At 37.3% G+C, this 21,916-nt stretch overlaps 1 protein-coding gene across 2 annotated transcripts in view; it reads left to right on the forward strand.

The window, feature by feature from the left end:
* The window catches only part of EFCAB13 (EF-hand calcium binding domain 13), a 126,915-nt gene that overhangs the window by 68,235 nt on the left and 36,764 nt on the right, over nucleotides 1-21,916 (forward strand). For both annotated transcript variants that reach the window (XM_010363530.2, XM_030923055.1), the window contains 3 exons: nucleotides 16,070-16,213; nucleotides 18,605-18,679; nucleotides 20,415-20,558. In XM_010363530.2, the coding sequence (XP_010361832.2) occupies nucleotides 16,070-16,213; nucleotides 18,605-18,679; nucleotides 20,415-20,558 (363 nt within the window). The remainder of the gene's footprint in view (nucleotides 1-16,069; nucleotides 16,214-18,604; nucleotides 18,680-20,414; nucleotides 20,559-21,916) is intronic.

Raw genomic sequence — 21,916 nt, forward strand, 5'->3', positions numbered from 1 at the left:
AGACGGGGTTTCACTGTGTTAGCCAGGATGGTCTCGATCTCCTGACCTCATGATCTGCCTGCCTCGGTCTCCCAGAGTGCTGGGATTACAGGCGTGAGACACTGTTCCCAGCCAACCATTTTTCCTTCATTTCAACCCTGGAGAATCTGACGGTTTTGTGCCTTAGGGTTGCTCTTCTTGAGGAGTATCTTAGTGGTATTCTCTGTATTTCCTGAAATTGAGCATTGCCCTGTCTTGCCAGATTGGGGAAGTTCTCCCAGATAATATCCTGAAGTGTGTTTTCCAACTTGGTTCCATTCTCTCTGTCACTTTCAGGGTCCCTAATCAATTGTAGGTTTGGTCTTTTCACATAGTCCCATATTTTTTGGAGGCTTCATTCATTCCTTTTCAGTCTTTTTTCTCTAATCTTGTCTTCACACCTTATTTCAGTAAGTTGATCTTCAATCTCTGATATCCGTTCTTCTGCTTGATTGATTCAGCTATTGATATTTGTGTATGTTTCATGAAGTTCTTGTGCTGTGTTTTTCAGCTCCATCAGGTCATTTGTGTTCTTCTCTAAATTGGTTGTTCTATTAGCAGTTCCTGTAACCTTTTGTCAGGGCTCTTAGCTTCTTTGCATTGGGTTAGAACATGCTCCTTTAGCTCAGAGGAGTTTGTGGTTACCCACCTTCTGAAGACTACTTCTGTCAAATCGTCAAAATCATTCTCTGTTTAGTTTTGTGCTCTTGCTGGAGAGGAGTTGCAATCATTTGGAGGAGAAGAGGCATTCTGGTTTTTGGAATTTTCAGCGTTTTTGTGCTGGTTTTTCCTCATCTTTATGGATTTATGTACCTTTGATCTTTGGATGGGGTTTCTGTATGGGGTTCCTTTTGTTGATAATGTTACTGCTTTCTGTTTGTTACTTTTTCTTCTAACAGTCATGCCCCTCTTCTGCAGGTCTGCTGCAGTTTGCTGGAGGTCCATTCCATACCATATTTGCCTGGGTATTACCAGTGTAGGCTGCAGAACAGCAAAGATTGCTGCTGTTCCTTCTTCTGGAAGATTTGTCCCAGAGGGGCACTGGGCTGATGCCAGCCGGAGCTTTCCTGCATGAGGTGTCTGACAACTCCTGTTGGGAGGTCTCTCACAGTCAGGAGGTATGGGAGTCAGGGACCCAGTGGAGGAGGCAGTCTGTCCCTTACCAGAGCTCGAGTGCTGTGCTGGGAGAGCCCTCCTTGTCAGGATCCACTGCTGTCTTCAGAGCCAGCAGGCAGGAATGTTTAAGTCTGCTGAAGTTGTGCCCACAGCCGCCCCTTCCCCCAGGTGCTCTGTCCCAGTAAGATGGGAGTTTTATCTATAACCCCTTGACTGGGGCTGGTGCCTTTCTTTCAGAGATGCCCTTCCCAGTGAAGAGGAATCTAGAGAGGTAGTCTGGCTGCAGCCGCTTTGCCACACTGTGTTGAGTTCTACCCAGTCCGAACTTCCAGGCCTTTTTAGCGCTGTCAGGGGAAAACCGAGGTACTGAAGCCTCAGTAACGGTGGATGCCCCTCCCCACACAAAGCTTGATTGTTCCAGTTGGACTTTAGACTGCTGTGTTGGCAGCGAGGATTTCAACCCAGCCTAGCTTGCTGGGCTCCATAGGAGTGGGTCCCGCTGAGCCAGACCACTTGGTTCCCTGGCTTCGGCCCCCTTTCCAGGGGAGTAAACCGTTCTGTCTCGCTGGCATTCCAGGTGCCTCTGGGGTACAAAAATAAACTCCTGCAGCTAGCTTGGTGTCAGCCCAAAGAGCCGTCCAGTTTTATGATTGAAACCCAGGGCCCTGGTGGTGTAGGCACGTGAAGGAATCTCCTGGTCTTTAGATTGCAAAACCATGGGGAAAGCATAGTATCTGGGCCAGATAGGAGTCTCTCAAGGCTTCCCTTGGCTGGAGGAGGGCGCTCCCCCCTGCCACCCCCTGCCGCCGCCACCTGCTCCTTGCACTTCTTGGGTGAGGCGATGCTTCTGCTCGTCCTCCATGGGCTGCACCCACTGCCTAACCAGTCCCAATGAGATGAGCAGGGTACCTCAGTTGGAAATGCAGGAATCACCCGCCTTCTGTGTTGGTCTTACTGGGAGCTGCAGACTGGAGCTGTTCCTATTCCGCCATCTTGCCAGCAGTCTCAGTGTTTGCATAGTTCCTAAAATTCCTTAGTTATTGATTTTTAGTTTTATTATATTGGGATCAGAAAAATACTTCATATGATTTTGACTTTTAAAAATTTGTTGAGACCTCTTTTGTGTCCTGACATATGGCCCGTCCTGGAGAATGTTCAATGTGCTGATGAGAATAATGTATATTTGCAGCAGTTGGATGAAATGTTCTGCAAATGTCAGGTTCATTTGGTCTAGAGTGTAGTTTAACTTCGATGTTTCTTCGTTGATTTTCTTTCTGGATCATCTGTCCATTACTGAGAATAGTGTGTTGAAGTCCTCTAGTAGGATTGCATTGCAGTCTGTCTCTCCCTTTAGGTCTATTAATGTTTGCTTTATATATTTGGGTCCTCTGTTGTTGTGTACATATATATGTATAATTGTTATATCCTCTTATTGGATCAGCCCTTTTATTATTATATGGTGACCTTCTTTGTCTCTTTCTACAGTCTTTGATGAGATTTCCTTAAAACCACCAGTTTGGATTCTTGATCTGAGAGCTCACACATTGCTGTCTTATTAAGATCAGTCAGTAGCTCTTTACTCTGTCTTTCTGAGGAGGTCATGGTTTCTAGTTTGCTGTTCTTCCTTGTGGACGTATGTCTATATCTTCGCACTGAACCATTAGTTATTTATTCCAGTCTTTGCTGTCTAGCTTGTTTTGGTCTTCCCAGCCTATATATGCTTAGAGGATTTTTGTACTTTGCCTGTTGAGTCCTGTTAACCCTAGATCACTGCATCTTTTTGGCACTAGATTGTATTTTAAACCCAGATTTGCCTTGGCTTCACAAATGGTCAGAGTCCTACATGTCTCAAATGGGGAGGTCTTAAAAGGGATACTCTAGCTGTGTGGGAAGGCTGTCTATAGGTTCACGCTGAGTGGAGCCATGGCATGTGCTTTCCTACAGTGTGGTACTGCTGAACAGCCACTCTGATTTGGTATCTCCTTTGGCTGAGATACAGAGCAGAATTTTGTGGCCTGGGGTTGCTGGTCCCACCTCCCTTTTAGTTGCTAGACGCCCTCAGGGGTTTTATTGCCTATAGGCACTCATAATACTTCATTTGGGTTGATTCAGGAATAGTTTTCCTATAAAGGAACCCAAGATGGTGGAGAAGCTGACTGACTGCCATGGTCTCACTTTTTCCACTGTAGAAATGAAGATTTCAGGGGAACTCTTCCTCATGGTACCTGGCAGGTTGGTGGAGAGGTGTTGTGGATATAGAAGTCTTTTTCTCTTACCATCTGCTTGGAGATTTTCACTTCTCCGTGCCCCCAGGAGTCATTTCAGCTTCAGATATGAGTCCTGGGATATTACTGGTGTTAATCTTGGCACCGGATATTTGTTTTTGGTTTTCAGTAGGGGAGAATGAAGCCAGATTGCTTCTGCTCTGCCATTTTGGTGACATCACACTTCTGGTTTCTAAGGTTAATTTATGTAGTATGTATCGGTAGTTCATCCCCTTTTATGGCTAAATAAATCTATATTATATTGTATGGATATTCTTTACTTTGTTGGTGGCCCATTGGCTCATGGACATTTGATTGTTTCCAATTTGGGGCTGTTACAAATAATACTGAAATTAACATTTGTATACACGTTTCCCTCTGGACATAAACTTTTATTTCTCTTGGGGAGATTCCTAAGAGAAGAATTGCTAGGTTATATGGTGAATTTATGTTTAACTCTTAAACTGTCAGAATTGTTTTCCAAAGTGTCTATAACATTTTCATTTTTCACAAGCAATGTATGAGGATTCTAGTTTCTTCACATCTTGTCAACACTTGATATTATTTTATTATTGTAACTTTATAATAGGTGTGAAATGGTATTTCACTGTGGTTTTAGTTTTGCATTTCCTTAATGAGTAATTTTGTCAAGCATATTTTCACGTGCTTACTAGCCATTCATAATCTTTTTTATGAGACTGGGTCTTGCTCTGTCACCCAGGCTGGAGTGCAGTGGCTCAATCACTGCACACTGCAGCCTAGACCTCCTGGGCTCAAATAATCCTTCCACCTCAGCTTCCCAGGTAGCTGGGATCACAGGCACATGCCACTCAGCCTGGCTAATAAAAAAAAAAATCTTTTGTAGAGATGTGGTCTCCCTGTGTTGAACTCCTGATATCAAGCAGTCCCCCGCCTTGGCCTCTGAAAATGCTGAGATGACAGGTGTGAGCCACTGTGCCTGGCCATATGTGTTTATTGTGTTTATTCATATTCATATGTGTTTATTGAAATATTTATCCAAATCTTTTGCCTATTTTTTGAATGTTGTTTTGCTTTATCTATAGTGTTTTAGAGTGTATCTTTTTGTATAAGTTTCTTTAGTGGTTGCGTCAGGTATTACATTACATATTAATGACTTATTATACAATTGGTGTCATCATTTTACCAGTTCAAGTGAAGTATAGAAATTTTATCTTCTTTTATGCCCTTTACTCTCCCCCATTTATAATTGTCTTAGATATTTCCTTTATATACAATTAAAACCACATCAGAAAGTGTTAACATTTTGGCTGCAAGCATTAAATATAATTTATAAAACTAAACAGGGGGACTAGGTGCAGTGGCTCACATCTGTAATCCCAGCACTTTGGGAGGTCGGAGTGAGTGAATTGCTCGAGTCCAAGAGTTCGAGACCAGTCTGGGCAACATGGCGAAACCCTGTCTCTACCAAAAGTACAAAAATTAGTTGGGCACGGCGGTGCACTCCTGTAGTCCTAGTTACTCAAGAGACTGAGGTGGGAGGATCACCTGAGCCTGGGAAGTTAAGGCTGCAGTGAGCCATGACTTCACCACCATACTGCATCCTGGGTGATAGAGTGAGACCCTGTCTCAAAAAACAGACAAACAAACAAACAAGGAACAACTCAGTAAGAGAAGGAATGCCTATTATATTTGCTCATATTTGGGCTTGCTATTTTCTTTGTTCCCTCTTGAGTTTCAAAGTTATTTTTTCCTTTTCTTTCTGAACTTCCTTTAGACATTAATAGGTTCACTGGCAACTAATTCTCTTAATTTTCTTTCACCTGAGAATATCTTTGTTTTACCTAGTCTCCCAAAGAATACTTTTTCTGAGTATAAGATTTGGGGTTGACAGTCCTTTTACTTTCAGCATTTGGAAAATACCGTACCACTTCCTTCTGGCTTCCGTGATTTCTGATGAAAAATCCTATTATGCAGATTGGTTTATTCTTTCCCTTGTAGGCAATGTATTGTTTTCTTTGGCTATCAATATTTTTTTCTTTCTCTTTAGTTTTTACAGTTTTAATTATGATGTGCCTTGACATGGATTTCTTTGGGTTTATTTTGTTTGAGGTTCAATAAGTTTCTTGAATTTGTAGGTTAATGTCTCTTGCTTAAATTTTGGGAAATGTTCACTCATTATTTATCTGAGTAATTTTTAGTTCTGTTTTTTTCTCTTCTCTTTCTAGAACTCTGATAATACAAATGTTAGATATTTGTGTATATTTCTATACAATCCTGAAACTCTGTTAATTTTTTACAGTCTATTTTCTCATTGGGTAATTTTTATTACTCTATATTTCAGTTTATTGATTCTCCCCTGTTTCATACATTAAGCTTTGGAGTCTATACTCTGAGATTTTGTTATTTATCGTTTATTTATTTATAATAAATTTCTTTTCTCCAATGCCAGATCTACTGAGCCTTTTACTTTCAGCTATTGTATTTTCTAGTTCTAAAATCTCCTTTTGGTTTTTTATGTCTTCTAATTCCTTGCTGAAACTTTCTATTAATATTTCTTTGCTGAGGTACTCCAATGTTTTTATTTGTTTCAAGTGTGTTTATAATTGCTTATTGAACCATTTTTATGGCTGCTTTAAAAAATCTTTGTCAGATAATTTGCCCATCTCTGTCATCTTGATGTTAGCATCTATCAGTTGTCTTTTTTTTTTCATTTAGTTTGAGATCTCCTTGGTCCTTAATATGATAAGTGATTTTAATTATAGCCTGGATACTTTTGTATTATGTTATGAGACTCTTGTTTAAACCTTTTGTTTTGGCTGTCTTTCTGTGACTCTGCTCTAGCAGAAAAAGAGCAGACCCAACCTCCTTACTTCCAGGTGGAGATAGAAATCCAGCTTTCCTGCTCAGCCTTATCATTACTGCTGGGCAAGGATAAGAATTCTGGGTCCCTACATGGTCTCTGCTTATACCACAGGGGTTAACCTTTTTATTCTTGGGTGGTATTGAAAGTTCTGTCTCTATTGGTCCTCCTCTGATACTGTCTTAGGGAGGAGGTGGAATAACCCGTTGTTAATATTGAATGGGGGTAGAAATCTGGGTTCCTCACATGGTCTCCACTGATGCTGCTGGTTGGGAGGACTTTGTTATCAGGTCAGTGGGGATAAAAGTTCCCACCCTCTACTGGGTCTCTCGTCATCACCTGTCAGGGTGTTGGAGTGCCTTGTGAAGGTGAAAATCCAGGATTTACACTTGGCCTTTGCTGGTGTAGATGGCGGTGAAACCACAGTTTTTCTTGTGGTGTTTGGTTGGAGTAGAGAGGTTATCTAAGTTTTCTGTCCTGTTGGGCTGCCCTTTTCCTCAACCTTTGGTTACAGATAGCAGGCTTCTGTTAGGGCATTTTTTTGTTGGTGCCAATTGGTGTTTCTGGGTTACTGGATTCTTTAGCTCTAAGTCTGTAATGTATGAGGTAAAAAGAAAATGCAGGAACCTCACCACCATGTCATTCCTTAGGTCCTGAGGTCTCTAGCTGGTCTGCCTTTTCTCCATGTTTCTGAGTCTTTTAAAAAATCTTACGTATTTTTATTGTGGTAAGAACACTTAACATGAGATCTCTTAACACATTTGAAATACACAATACAGTATGGTTAACTATTGGCACAATATTGTACAGCAGAGCTCTAGTACTTACTCATCTTGCATAACTGAAACCCTCTGAAGAGAATATTATTTTTCCTCCCCGCTATCTCCTGACAACCACCATTCCACTTTTTCTAACATACTATTTTAGATATCTCATATCATGGAATCATAACAGTATTTGTCATTCTGTGACTGGCTTATTTTACTGAGCATAATATCATCCAGGCTCCTCCATGTTGTTATATATAGCAGGATTTCGTTCTTTTCTAAGGCTGAACAAAATTTCATTGTATGTATATACCACATTTTCTTTATCCATTTATCTGTGAATGGACATTTAGGTTGTTTCCATGTCTTGTTTATTGTGAATAATGCTGCAATGGATACCATGTTTCAGAGTCTTATGTTTTTTAAAAGATATAGTGCACAAGGTTTTAGTTACATTTAGTGGGAGGAGCAGGGAAGAGCATATTTATTTCATCTACCTGGAAGCAGTAGTGTATATTTGCCTTTAATAATTTTGGTTGCTTGTTTTCTTATTATTGAATTGTAAGAGTTATTTGTAACACTGTCAGTAGGGTGTTGAAGTCTCCCACTATTATTGTGTGGTTATCTAAGTCTCATTGCAGGTCTCTAAGAACTTGTTTTATGAACCTGGGTGCTCCAGTGTTGGGTCCATATATATTTAAGAGAGTTAAGTCTTCTTGTTGAATTGAACACTTTATCATTGTGTAATGACCTTCTTTGTCCTTTTTGATCATTGTTGGTTTAAAGTCTGTTTTGTCTGAAATAAGAATATCAACCCCTGCTCCTTTTTGTTTTCCATTTGCTTTATAGTTCTTTCTCCATCCCTTTACTTTGAGTCTATGGGTGTCATTGCATGCAAGATGGGTCTCTTAAAGGCAGCATACAGCTGAGTCTTGCTTCTTTATCCAACTTGCCACTTTCTATCTTTTAAGTGGGGTGTTAACCTGATTACATTCAAAGGTAACCTTGATATGTGCAGTATTTGATGTGTCATGTTGTTAGCTGGTTGTTATGTAGGCTTGATTGTATAGTTGCTTTGTAATGTCAGTGGGCTATGTACTTAAGTGTGTTTTTGTGGTAGCAGGTAATGGCCTTTTGTTTCCATGTTTAGCACTCCCTTAAGAACCTCTTGTGATGCAGGTCCAGTGATAATGAATTCCCTTTGCATTTGCGTGTCTGAAAAGGATTTTATTTCTCCTTTGCTTATGAAACTTAATTTGACTGAATATGAAATTCTTGGTTGGAATTTCTTTTCTTAAGGATACTGAATATATGCCCCAATCTCTCTGGCTTATAAGGTTTCTGCTGAAGTGTCCAGTGTTAGCCTGTTGGGGTTTCCTTTGTATGTGACATGTTCTAGTTGCCTTTAAGATATTTTCTTTCATATTCACTTTGGTGAATCTGATCACTATGTGTCTTGGGATAGTTGTCTTATATAGTATGTTGTAAGGATTCTCTGAATTTCCCAAATTTGCCTATTGACCTCTCTTGCAAGATTGTGGGAAGTTTTCATGGAGATTATCCTCAAATATATGATGATAAATGTAAGAGTTTATTTCTGAAATTTCAATTCTATTCTATTGATGTATATGCCTATCGCTGTGCTAATACCCCATAGCATTGATTGCTATAGTTTTATATTAAGTTTTCAAATTGAGTAATGTAAAGTCTAACTTTGTTTCAAAATTATTTTGGCTATTTTAGATCCTTAGCATTTCTGTATACGTTTTAGGATTAACTTGCTAATTTCTAAAAAAAAAAAAAATCTTGCTGGGATTTTGGTAGAAATTGAGCTTTATCTTCCTGATGATATTGAGTCTTCCAATATACAAACATGAATTTTTTTTATTCTTTTAGATCTCTCATTTCTCTCAGCAATGTTTTTAGTTTTCAAAGTACAAGTCTTACATTTCTTTTGTTAAATTAATCTAAGTAGTTATTCTTTTTGATATAATTATGAATGAAATTGTTTCCTTAATTTCATTTTCAGTTTGTTTGTTGCTAGTATATAAAAATATGTCTGATTTTTGAGTATTCATCTATATCCTGAGACCTTGCTAAACTTGTTTATTTGTGCTATTAAATTTTGTTTTGTTCAGAATTTTCTACGTATCAGATAATTTCATCTGAGAATAAAAATAGGCTCATTTCTTTCTCTTTGATCATGGTGTCTTTCCTTGTTTTGTCTTATTGTACTGGCTAAACCTCCAGTACACTGTTGAAGGTTGAATGGAAATGATGAGTGGACATTTTTTCCTTGTTCCCAATACAGGGAAAGCAGTCAGCCTTTCATTATTAAGTATAATGTTAGCTGTCAGTGTTTCATAGATGCGCTTCATCAGTTCAAGAAGAAAGTTCTCTACTTTTCCTAGCTTATTGAGAGTTTTTATCATTAATTCCTGTTGGATTTTGTCAAATGCTGTTTCTGTGTTTATTGAGATGATCATGTGGTTTTTGCTGGAACTTATTTTGGTGTTTAGTTGAAACCCAATAATCCTTTTGTTTTATTTTATATTTTTAATTTTTATGGATACATAGTATGTATATATATTTATAGGTTACATGAGATATTTTGTTACAGATGTGCAATGCATCATAATCACATTAGGGTAAATGGGATATCCATCACCTCAAGCATTTATCCTTTGTGTTACAAACAATCCAATTATACTCTTTTAGATATTTTTAAATGTACAACTTATTTTTAACTACAGTCACCCTATTGTGCTAGCAAATACTAGGTGTTATTCAGTCTTTTATTTTTTTTTGTACCCATTAACCATCCCTACTTCCCCACCATGCCTCCACTACCCTTCTCAGCCTTTGGCAACCATCTTTCTACTCTCTATCTCCATGAGTTCAATTGCTTTAATTTTTAGCTCTCATAAAAAGTGAAAATATGTGAAGTTTGCCTTTCTGTGCCTGGCTTATTTAACTTAACGTAATGACATCCAGTTCCATCCATGTTGTTGCAAATGACAGGATTTCATTCTTTTGACACCCAGTTCCATCCATGTTTTTGCAAATGACAGGATATCATTTGTTTTTTATGGCTGAATAGTACTCCATTGTGTATATGTACCACATTTTCTTTATCCATTCATTTGTTGATGGACACAGGTTGCTTCCAAATCTTAGCTGTTGTGAATAGTGCTGCAATAAACATGGGAGTGCAGATACTTCTTTGATATACTGATTTCCCATCTTTTGGAGATATAGCTACCAGTATGAATACTGGTTTTTATGGTAGTTCTATTTTTAGTTATTGAGGAACCTCCAAACTGCTTTCCATAGTGGCTGTACTCATTACATTTCCACCAAAAGTATATGAGGCTTCCCCTTTCTCCACATCCTCATTGACTGTCTTTTGCATAAAAACCATTTTAACTGAGGTGAGATTATATCTCATTGTACTTTTCACTTGCATTTCTGTGATGATTAATGATTTGAACATCTTTTTTTCATGTACCTGTTGGCCATTTATATGTCTTCTTTTGAGAAATGTCTATTCAGATCTTTTGCCCATTTTAAAATCAGATTATTAGATTTTTTTCCTGTTGAGTTGTTTGAGCTCCTTCTATATTCTGGTTATTCGTCTCTTGTCTGATGGGTAGTTTGCAAATACTTTCTGTTATCTCTTCACTTTGTTGACTGTTTCATTCTGTGGGTTATCTCATCACTTTATTGACTGTTTCCTTTGCTGTTCAGAAGCTTTTTAACTTAATGTGATTCCATTTGTCCATTATTGTGTGTGTTGCCTGTGCTTTTGCATCATTACTCAAGAAATCTTTGCCCAAACCAATGTCATGGCTAGTTTCCCCAATGTTTTATTTTAGTAATTTTATATTTTGAGGTTTTAGATTTAAGTCTTTCATCCATTTTGACTTGATTTTGTATATGGTGAGAGATGGCACTTGGTTTCAGTCTTCTGCATATGGATATCCAGTTTTTCAGCACCATGTATTGAAGAGTCTGCCCTTTCCCCACTGTATGTTTGTGTTAGTCTGTTTTCACACTGCTGATAAAGACATACCCAAGACTGGGTAATTTATAAAGAAAAAGAGGTTTAATGGACTCACAGTTCCACCTCACAATCACAGCGGAAGGTGAAAGGCACTTCTTACATGGCAATGGCGAGAGAGAATGAGAGCCAAGTGAAAGGGGTTTCCCTTTGTGAAGCCATGAGATCTTGTAAGACTTATTCACTACCATGAGAACAGTATGGAGGAAACTGCTTCCATGATTCCATGGTTCAATTAACTCTGACCGAATCCCTCCCACAACACGTGGGAATTATGGGAGCTACAATTCAAGATGATATTTGAGTGGGGACACAGCCAAATCATATAATTCCACCCCCAGCCACTCCCAAATCTCATGTCCTCACATTTCAAAACCAGTCATGCCTTCCCAAAAGTCTTAACTCATTTCAGCATTAACTCAGAAGTCTATGGTTCAAAGTCTTGTTTGAGACAAGGAAAGTCCCTTCCACCTATAAGCCTGTAAAATTAAAAGCAAATTAGTTACTTCCTAGATGCAATGAGGGTATAGGCATTGGGAAAATACAGCCATCCCAAATCGGAGAAATTGGCCAAAACAAAGGGGCTACAGAGCCCATGCAAGTCTGAAATCCAGCAGTACAGTCAGATCTTAAAGCTCCAAAATGATCTCCTTTGACTCCGTGTCTCACATCCAGATCACACTGATGTAAGAAGTGGGTTCCCATGGTCTTGGGCACATCTGCCCCTGTGGCTTGGCAGGGTACAGCCTTCCTGCTGGCTGCTTTCATGGGGTGGCATTCAGTGTCTACGGCTTATCCAGGCACATGGTGCAAGCTGTCAGGAGATCTACCATTCTGGGGTCTGGAGGATGGTGGCCCTCTTCTCACAGCTCCACTAGGCAGTGCCCCAGTGGGGACTGTGTGGGGGCTTCAATCCCACATTTCCCTTTTGTACTGTCCTAGCAGAGGTCCTCCATGAGGGCCCCACCCCTGCAGCAAACTTCTGCCTGGACATCCAGGCATTTCCATATGTCCTTTGAAATCTAGGCAGAAGTTCCCAAACCTCAATTCTCAATTTCTGTGCACCTGCAGACTCAACACCATATGGAAACTGTCAAGGCCTGGGGCTTGCACCCTCTGAAATCATGGCTCGAGTTGTACCTTGGCCCCTTTTAGCCATAGCTAGAGTGGCTGAGATGCAGGGCACAAAGTACCTAGGCTGCACATAGCAGGGGGGCCTGGCCCTGGCCTAGGAAACCATATTTTCCTCCTAGGCCTCCAGACCTGTGATGGGAAGGCCTGCCACAAAGGTCTCTGACATGCCCTGGAGACATTTTCCCCATTGTCTTGGTGATTAACATTTGTCTCCTCATTACTTATGCAAATTTCTGCAGCTGGGTTGAATTTCTTCTCAGAAAATGGGTTTTTCTTTTCTATTGCATTGTCAGGCTGCAAACTTTCTGAACTTTTATGCTCTGTTTCCCTTTTAAAGCTGATGCTTTTAACAGTACCGAGGTAACCTCTGGAATGCTTTGCTGCTTAGAAGTTTCTTTCACCAGATATCCTAAATCATCTCCCTCAAGTTCAAAGTTCCACAAATCTCTAGGGCAGAGGCAAAATGCCACCAGTCTCTTTGCTAAAACGTACCAAAATTACCTTTACTCCAATTCCCAACAAGTAAGTTCCTCATCTCTGTCTGTAGGTGGGCATCAGCTGAGTTCAGCCTGGTTTTGCTTTCTGCTCTGACAGGGCAGCAGATACAATGGAAAGTTTCACAATCACTGCTCTGTCTTTCCCAAACACACAGATTCTCTCTCTGTACCACGTGGCTGCTGTTGGGGGATGAGGGAGGGATGGCATTGATGATTCAAGATGGTTTTTCCTACCCTCTTCAGTGCCTCTTTCAGTGATACGAAGTTAAAACCAGGTACTTTGAGTGCTCACCACGTTGTTAGTTATGAATGTGCTGTTTTTGTGTAGATAATTGTTAAATTTGGTGCTCCTGCTGGGGGACAATTAGTGGAAACTTCTATTTGGCCATGTTGTTCCACCCCTTTCTCAATAATTTTTTTAACAGTTTCTAGATTAGATTCCTTTTTTATATGATTTACTAAAAAGTTCATAAAATATTTGCATTAATTCACTTAAAGTTAAATTTGGATCTGATAATAGCAAACTGATAGCTTTCTTCCAGGTTTTGCTTTTATAAAAGTTCCATTCTGTTGAAATTTATCATCTTTCTTAATGTGTTTTCTACCACCCCAGTTTATTAGTGTTGGTTGTATTACTTCAGTGTAATGCTCCTTTGCTTTTTCTAGCCTGTTATTGATGATTCTTATTGGACATTCTTTTTTCTGTCCCTTTGTTGTCAATATATTGCTTTAGCCTTAAGTCACAGTGAACCTTGCTGTACCTGACTAAATAGACTAGCTGCTTTTGTTTCTTCTATACTTCTAATCAATTTAGTGTTACTGGAATATCATAATTCACACTTTGGATGGAAATAATCCATTGTGTCTCCTCTCATGCTAGGAATATTCTAAAATGCAATGTTTGCATCCCTGTATGGGCAGAATAGTAGGAAGCTCTCAACCCCTTCCTACCATGGTCTATACATTTCCTGTTGTTTTCTATATCTAATTAACCAGTCTTTCTTGTACTTGTGTCTGTCTTTCTCTGTATCTGAAGCCTGAATTCAGTTACATACATCTTGAAAGTGGGGACTGCTACAACCAATAGAGATTGGTTGCTTTGAAATGACTGACGCTTAGGCTGTCATTTGCCTAGACTAGGAAGTTGTTGTTGCAACTTTCATGAGGAAAGTCTGGAACTAGCTACTAGCTGGAACTGCTGATGCTGAGAGAATACATTAGATGTATGACTGGAGTTAAAAAGTCCTCTTCTTCTGCTAATAATACTGGTGGTAGGGGAGATTCTTCTTCAGGCTGTATGCTAAGTGTTAATGCTTAGCCAGGAGAGCTTTGTAGTGAAACTGGCCTGTACTCCCAAGTGTATAGCTCTTTATATGGACCTGCATCAAGGAAGCATTGTCTTTGTTCAAGCAAGAAAGCTCCATGACAAGCTAAACAAGATTCTCAAAGGTACAACTCTTTATGTTCACTCAGCAGCCACTTTATAGGAAACAATCCCAAGTCTTAGAGGGTTAGGTGAGAATAGAGTTCTTATTAGCCACCTTATGAATTTAGAACCATATTTTCCCCTTGCTGACTCAGTACAGTGACCAGGCCTCTCATTTCATCTTTTTTTTTTTTTAACCCTATCCCTCTCTGACAGATTATGCTAACTTTGAATCTCAAGAATAATAGGTGGAAACTCGTTCTCTTCTTTTTCCTGGGCTTTTTGTATAAATGGTCCACCCTTTCCCCAGATTTCTGTATTCCATGTGGTATTGGATGTATAGAAGCTGATGAAAGAAAAATGTTTCTGTTATTCTATCCCTATGGTGACTGCAAATGATTTTCCATTGTATCTCAAATTTGCTTAAGGTGGCTTGCTGTTTCTACCTGTAAAATTAAAAAAGAGCTTTTAACTTTTAAATGGGAATTTTGTTCACTTAAAAATTTCTTTCACAAGATAGGGACATGTATCTTGCTGTACTATTTACACATCTTCTTTAAAAGAATCATCTTTTAAATAATCATTTTAAGAATCATCAAGTTCAGACATCAGTTTGATCATCACTTGTTTGTTTAGAAAGCCATAATGATTTCCAATGACTATTTGAAGTTTATATCTGGTAATGGCTTTAATGCCCTCTACTGCCCAGTTTCCTACTTTACCTATCGTAATGAATTAGAGAAAACCTATTTGAGTTTAATTTGTTCTAGAGTTTTTGTGTGTATATGTGTGTATGTGTGTATATTGTGTGTGTTTGTATATTATAAAACTTATTGAGAGAGGGATGGAATATACAAACACATACAATATACACACGTACACACACAACCTGTTTTTTTATACACACTCTCTCTCTCTCTCTCTGTTTTTTCATCATTTCCTTCAAGTGATTTAAGGTGCCACCTCTAGTTTGAAATTTTCTGATTAAACCAGATGAATTCCAGTTAGCTAGCCTTCTTAAGAGTTCAGTATATTTGTAAGTAATTTCCTTTAAGAATGCTTTAATTGCAGTAAAAATTTATCAGTTTAGATTTTATGGAGAAAATACTGACCAAATTTATGACATGTAAATTCCAAGTTATTATAAGAAGAGATTAACTAAGGTGAATAACTAAGGTGAAGATTAACTAAGGTGAAAGACTGAGCCATGTATTGCCACAAAATTATCCAAGTTTATCATTTTGGATTGAAAATTTTCTGCTTCTATTTCTGCTACTGAGAAGCAGAGTACAAAGAATTTTAAATTGTTGGAATTAAATGGAGAAATTAGGTAATATTTTGTTCCTATATATTTTAGTTGTACTGTCAGTGCAATTAAATTGGTGCTTCCTTAGGTTCAGAGACTAAAGTATAGTAGAATAATATATATGTGTATATGTATCTGTCTATCTATCATATTTTTTGAGATGGTCTTGCTCTGTTGCCCAAGTTGGAGCACAGTGGTACTATCATAGCTCACCTCACCCTCTATCTTCTGGGCTCAAGCAATTCTCCCACCTCAGCCTCCCCAGTAGCTAGGAATAGAGGCTCACACCACTATGCCCAGCTAGTTTTTTATTTTTTTTGTGGAGACAGGGGTCTTGCTTTGTTGCCCAAGCTGCTTTCAAATCCCTGGCCTCAAGTGATTCTCCCGCCTTGGTCTCTCAAAGTGTTTGAATTACAGGTGTGAGCTACTGTGTGTGGCCTAGAATAATGTATTTTTGACTTTGATTTTGATACTTACTGGTTTTTTAATTAAAGATTCTAGATATGCTTTTAGTATGTAACATTGCTGAAGTGATTTATATTTTTGTTAATTTAGTGTTAGAACTAAAATTCATCTTATTAGTGGTGTTTTATTTTTGACTTACTTTTAATACTTATTAGCATACTCCTTTATTTTTAGCGTTGCCTGGTGTCATTAAAGCCATTGATAAAATTAAAGATAAAAATGTGGATTATGAGGATCTAAATACTTGTCTTCAAAATTTTGGTATTTACCTTTCTAAGCCAGAATTTAAGAAGATCACAGAATTGACTGAAGCTGGTGGTGAGTGATATATTTTCAGGCAAACTGCATTGACACATCTGGAAGGAGGGTCAATTTGTTATTTTTTTCCTTAGAAAAATGACTAACATTTTTATTATAAAAAGTTAAATTTAAACTGATCCAGAAAGTATGGAAATACTCAAAAGTACAACAAAACACTCAAAAGCCCATTATTTAGAATTAAGCAATATTAATAGTCTTTTTAATTAAAAAAAATTTTTATTTATTTTTTAAATAGTCTTTTTTAGATTTTTTCCTAGGCAAAAATGTAAACAAAAAGAAAGCAGAATTTGTGGTATTGCTGTCTGACAAGGTAGAAGTCAGGACAAAAGGCATTAAATGGGGGCAAATAAGGATTCATTATTATGTCAAAGCCTACAATTCACAATAAAGGTATACCAGTTTTAAGTATCTGTGCCCATGTAACCTAGCAGCAGCTCTTCTAAAGGGAATAGGGTGAGAGTGCCTTGACAGGAGACTGGGGTGATAGGTGAAATAATATTGTCTATGAGTTGATCATTGTTGATGCTAGAGATCATATATGAACATATTACACTGTATTTCTATTTTGTATATATTTAACATTTTCCATAATAAAAAGTAAAAAATGGAATATGTCTAAGTTGTATGACACCTGTATAGAGAAAATAAGACTTTGTGAAGACATTAAAATCTAGATAAATAAGAATGTATCCCATGTCTGTAGATTCAGAGACCCAAAACTGTCAATTCTCTAATTAACCTATTTGTTCAAAGCAATTCTAATAAAACCCTGACTTTTTTGTAAGCTAATTCTAATATTTATATGAATGACTAAAGGCTAAGAATAGCTAAAGCACTCTTGAAGAAGAACATTTGTGGAGATGTGTGTGTGTTGGGGGGTGGGGGTTGGGAGGAACTTGCTCTCCTGGATATCAACACTCCTTATAAAGCCATAGTGACTAAAAGAGTGTAAGAATGGCACAGGGATAGAGAAATTTACCAATAGGACAAGATAAGGAACTTCCAAACATATCCACAAACATACATGGCAACACATATGATAAAGTGGTGGATAACTGGGGAAAGAAGGACTATTTAATAAATGGTACTGAAATAATTACTTATTCAAATGGAAAGAATAGAGTTAATCCCTGTCTCACACCATATTCAATAATATCCAGGTGTGAAAACTAAGTTTTAGAAAACAAATAGAAGAAAAATTTTCTGACATAGGATTTTTTAAGATGCGAAATAAGAAACTAGAAAAGATTGATAAATTTGAATACATTAAGAACTTCTCTTTGTTAAAGGATACAACAAAGAGAATGAAATACAAGGCACAAACTGGTTATTTGCAACACTTACAACAGTGATGATTATCGTAGAGAATATATAGGCAACTTTTACAAACTAACAACTCAATAGAAATTATAAAAAATTTTCCACATGAAGACACAAGTTGCTAATAATCACATGAAAAGGTTCTCAACATCTTTAGTAATTAGGGAAGTGCAAAGTTTAGGTCATAATTAGGTACTTAAAAAAAAAAGAGAGATCTTTTGGCCTCAAACTCCTGGGCTCAAACTCCTACCTCATCTTCCTGAGTAGCTGGGACTACAGGCACAAGCCACCATGCCTGGCTCATGAGATACATTTTTATATCCACTAAAATTGGGAAAAATTAAGAAATATGTTATTCTAAGTACTGGTAAATATGGTGAAAGTGGTAAAACCACTTTGGAAAACAATATGCAGTATCTTGTAAAGTTTACATACCCCATGGTTTAGAATTACTATTCTTAGCTATAAATCCTGGAACATCTCTTGGACTTAAGTACCAGGAAGCATGTTCAAGAATGTACATGGCAGCACTGATCTTAATGGCAAAAAGGAAAAAGAAAGCAACATGATATTCATCCACAGAATGTATAAATAAATTGCGGTATACACCATTGTGTATTCATATAGTGGAAACCCCGTCTCTACTAAAAATACAAAAATTAACCGGGCATGGTGACGTGCCTGTAATCCCAGCTGCTTGGGAGGCTGAGGTGGGAGAATCGCTTGAACCTGGGAGGCGGAGGCTGCAGTGAGCTGAGATTGCATGGGCAACAGAGCGAGACTCTGTCTCAAAAATGAATATATACATAAGTAAAAGTTAAAAATATTATGTATGCTTGAGAAGGACTGGAAGAATTTTGACCAGTTTTCTTGGTGTTTTTCAGTGTTTACTTCTCTACTGTAAATTGATTTGCTTTTCCCCTTTATACCCACGTATTTTTATTGGTTAGTATTACCTGATGGATATAATTATATATTTCTGAATATATAACTTATTTTACATAATATTTTTCATAATAATTTAACACTTAAAAGATACTGAAGAAAATGTGTTTCTTTTTCCTGTAGAAACAAAAAAAGTGAATGTTAAAGAATTCATTGATACTATGATGAGCAACACGGAATGCTTCTCTGAAAAATTATGTACGTAAGAATATCACGTCTTCTGCTTTTTGTGGACCAAATGGTTTGACAGATTTTAGAAGAGCATAAACACTCTATTTTAGACTCTTATAGAGCTGGTTATCCTGCAGGTCATCCGACAAATAAATGCCTGGCTTCCTGCTGCTATATTTGACTTTAATCCCCTGTAATGACCCCTAATTCTAGAGCGTCTTCTACATGCAAGTGAATTAAGAGCTATCATAATTTTATTTTTCATTGGCACACTTATAGAGGGCTAGAACCATGGATAGCATTCCTTTTGGGGATTTAAATGTCTTTCAACTTAGGAAAAATGATGCCATCTAGTGGCTGAGTACTAATATGAGAATTTCTGGTTACATCTGTTGCCATTTCTGTCTTCCAATTTATTCAGTAACATTTATGAACCATTAATATGTACTAGGCTTTATGTTAAGCTGTAAGTGTGGTAATATGGAAAAGATAGTTTTGCCACTCAGAAGCTCACCATAAAGAAATGTAAGGTTACATATATATGTTTTTAATGGAGTGAAGTTAGTATGCATTCTAAAAATTGGGACTGAAAGTAACGTTGTGTTATTTTGTTCTTACATGTTAGGTAACAGTAGATTTTAAGTAGCAACTCTTTTTACCTTACAATATAAGATTTAATTTGTCTCCTATACGGGGGTACATCATACAGAGAAAGAGATTGTTTGTCAGATACTTCATTTTTCCTAGGAATTTCAGTTTTATGGAGATTAAAATTTTATTAGCACAGAGTTATATAGTATATTACCTAATCTATCTCTGTCATTGTATTTTATATCTCATCGTTAATATTGCATGTTTGTGTTTACTTCTTTTTCTTTTTTCTTCATTAGACTGCTCAGAGCATGTCTTCTTTATTGGTTCCATATACCTCATTGGGACCTTACTTACATCCCTTTACCGCTCCGCTTTCTCCTAATCCATCAGTCTCCTCCTGTTTTCACTTTTCCTCCTTATTTGGTTTAAATTATCTTATCTATACATACCGAATACCCTAGACTATCTTGCCTCCGTGTACTTTTGTTGCACCTATCTGGCAAAACGCTCAACCCCGAATGAACCCAATTACCTTCCTTCTTGTGTCTGACAGCATTTCTGGAGAAAATCACACAGCTGAGAAGATTGTACAGGTTATAAATAAAATCTTGGTCACTAATGTCTGCTGGCTCTTCCTAACTGTCTAATCTTCCTGAGAATCAATTCTCTATACAGCAACACAGTGACTTTTTACAAATTTGTAGTAAGATAATTTCACTCCTTTGCTTAAGATGCTTCAATGATTTTGCATTGAAATAGTCTTTCTTTTTGTTGTCTACAGTGATAGATTGAAGAGGAAGTAGGAGCCAGAGGAGAATTTTAGGGAGAGATATAGAACAAAAAGCTACTTAATTGTATTATCAATTGAAAATGTTTCTGAATTCACACTTTTAAAAATCTAAATTCAATAAAAATTATTATTTATAATGTTTATTCAGGGTTGGGGCACTAAGTTCTTAAAATATTTCAAGATCCTCAAAAATGCATTATATTTGAGGCTAAATATTTTATTATGTTTTCATATTTGAAAGTTGGCAGTTCATTTATGCTATATTTATTATTCTTTTAAACCATAAAAACCTTAATTTTTGTCTATTGCAGATGACAGTTTACTGTGTGAACTTCTTGGATAAGCATTCATAAAACTTGTGTTTTATTTACCCTTTAGTATTGCCTGATGCTATTGAAACCCTCGACAATCTCAGAAAGGAGACGATGAGTGTTTCTGACCTGTGGAATACTCTGACTAGTTTGAATAGTAATTTAAAAAAGGATGAATTTCTAGCTGCATTGAAACTAGTTACAGTTGATGGTGAGTGTTACAAATACTAAAATTAAAAAGTATACCAAGGTATTACTTTATTTTCTGTCAACTCTTATTTGTCGTTGTATCTTGAACTTGGCAAGATGGAGTGTTCCAATATGATTAAAATGCCAATATATGCATTTAGGCAATACTGTATAAAGAAAGTTCAGCTTGTTTGGCTATTCAATATGAAAATATTGTTATGTAATTTATTACTACTCTAAATTGATCAAATATGCAGAGTTCCTTCAAGTTGTGTGGTATGTTACTGGAAAATGGCATATCCCAATGAACACAGAGGGCATGATTAGGAAATGTTAAGACATCTATTCAAATTTTATAATAACAGTACTTGGAATATTCATACTGTTTTGTTGAAATAGGCTTTTATTTAATTTGGCAGAAAAACACACCTGCTGATAGCTACCACCTCTATTTAGCAAGTTAAAAAAAAAGCAAAAAAAAAAAAAACAAAAACCCAAAGTTCAAAAAGGTATTGTATAATAAAGACTATAGACTAAAAAATGTAAAGCAAGTCTCCATCATTTACTGCTGATATTCTACATGCAGGAAGGAGAGTACGTAGGCTACAGGTAGACATTTCTACTCTGTCATAGTCTTAGTGCCTACAAGTTAAAAACGTGCGTAGTACGTTTATGTTCTTTTATGTGGAATGTTTATACAGAACGAGATTAGTAACATAAGCGTGCTGTCAGGGGTCTTTGTCAAAGAATTGTCTTTTTCTGTAATAATGTTTTATCCTTTTCATCCATTGAGCTTCTGTTTAGTTGAGGCTAGCAGTTTTGGGCTTTAAATGTATTGATTATTTTGTTTATTGGAAGATTTGAGGTGAAAAGGGTTGATGAAGAAAAGAAGGCTAATTTCTACCCAATAATATAGATTTTCTTCCCTTTTTCTCTGTGGCAGTGCTTCAGGTTCTTTTGTTAAAGTTAGTGGAATTTATAGGCAGCATGTACCACAGAAAGTAATAGATAGCATTTATTTGAACCAGACCAACAAAGTATTATTTTATGAGATATGAAAATAACTAGAAAAGTATTTTTATTATAATAAAAACTCATATATTGTGTTTATTATTCTTCCTTTGGGGGGGACAAAGTCTTGCTTTGTCACCCAGGCTGGAGTGCAGTGGCACACTCTCGGCTCACTGCAACCTCTGCCTCCCGGGTTCAAGCAATTCTGCTGCCTCAGCTTCCCAAGTAGCTGGGACTACAGGTGCTGTGCCTGGCTAATTTTTTGTAGAGACGGGGTTTTGCCATGTTGCCCAGCCTGGTCTCAAACTCCTGAGTTCAGGTGATCTTCTGACCTTGGCCTACCTAAGTGCTGGGATTACGGGCATGAGT

The sequence above is a fragment of the Rhinopithecus roxellana genome, chromosome 19 (genome assembly GCF_007565055.1).
Source record: "Rhinopithecus roxellana isolate Shanxi Qingling chromosome 19, ASM756505v1, whole genome shotgun sequence".
Classification (NCBI taxonomy): Eukaryota; Metazoa; Chordata; class Mammalia; order Primates; family Cercopithecidae; genus Rhinopithecus; species Rhinopithecus roxellana.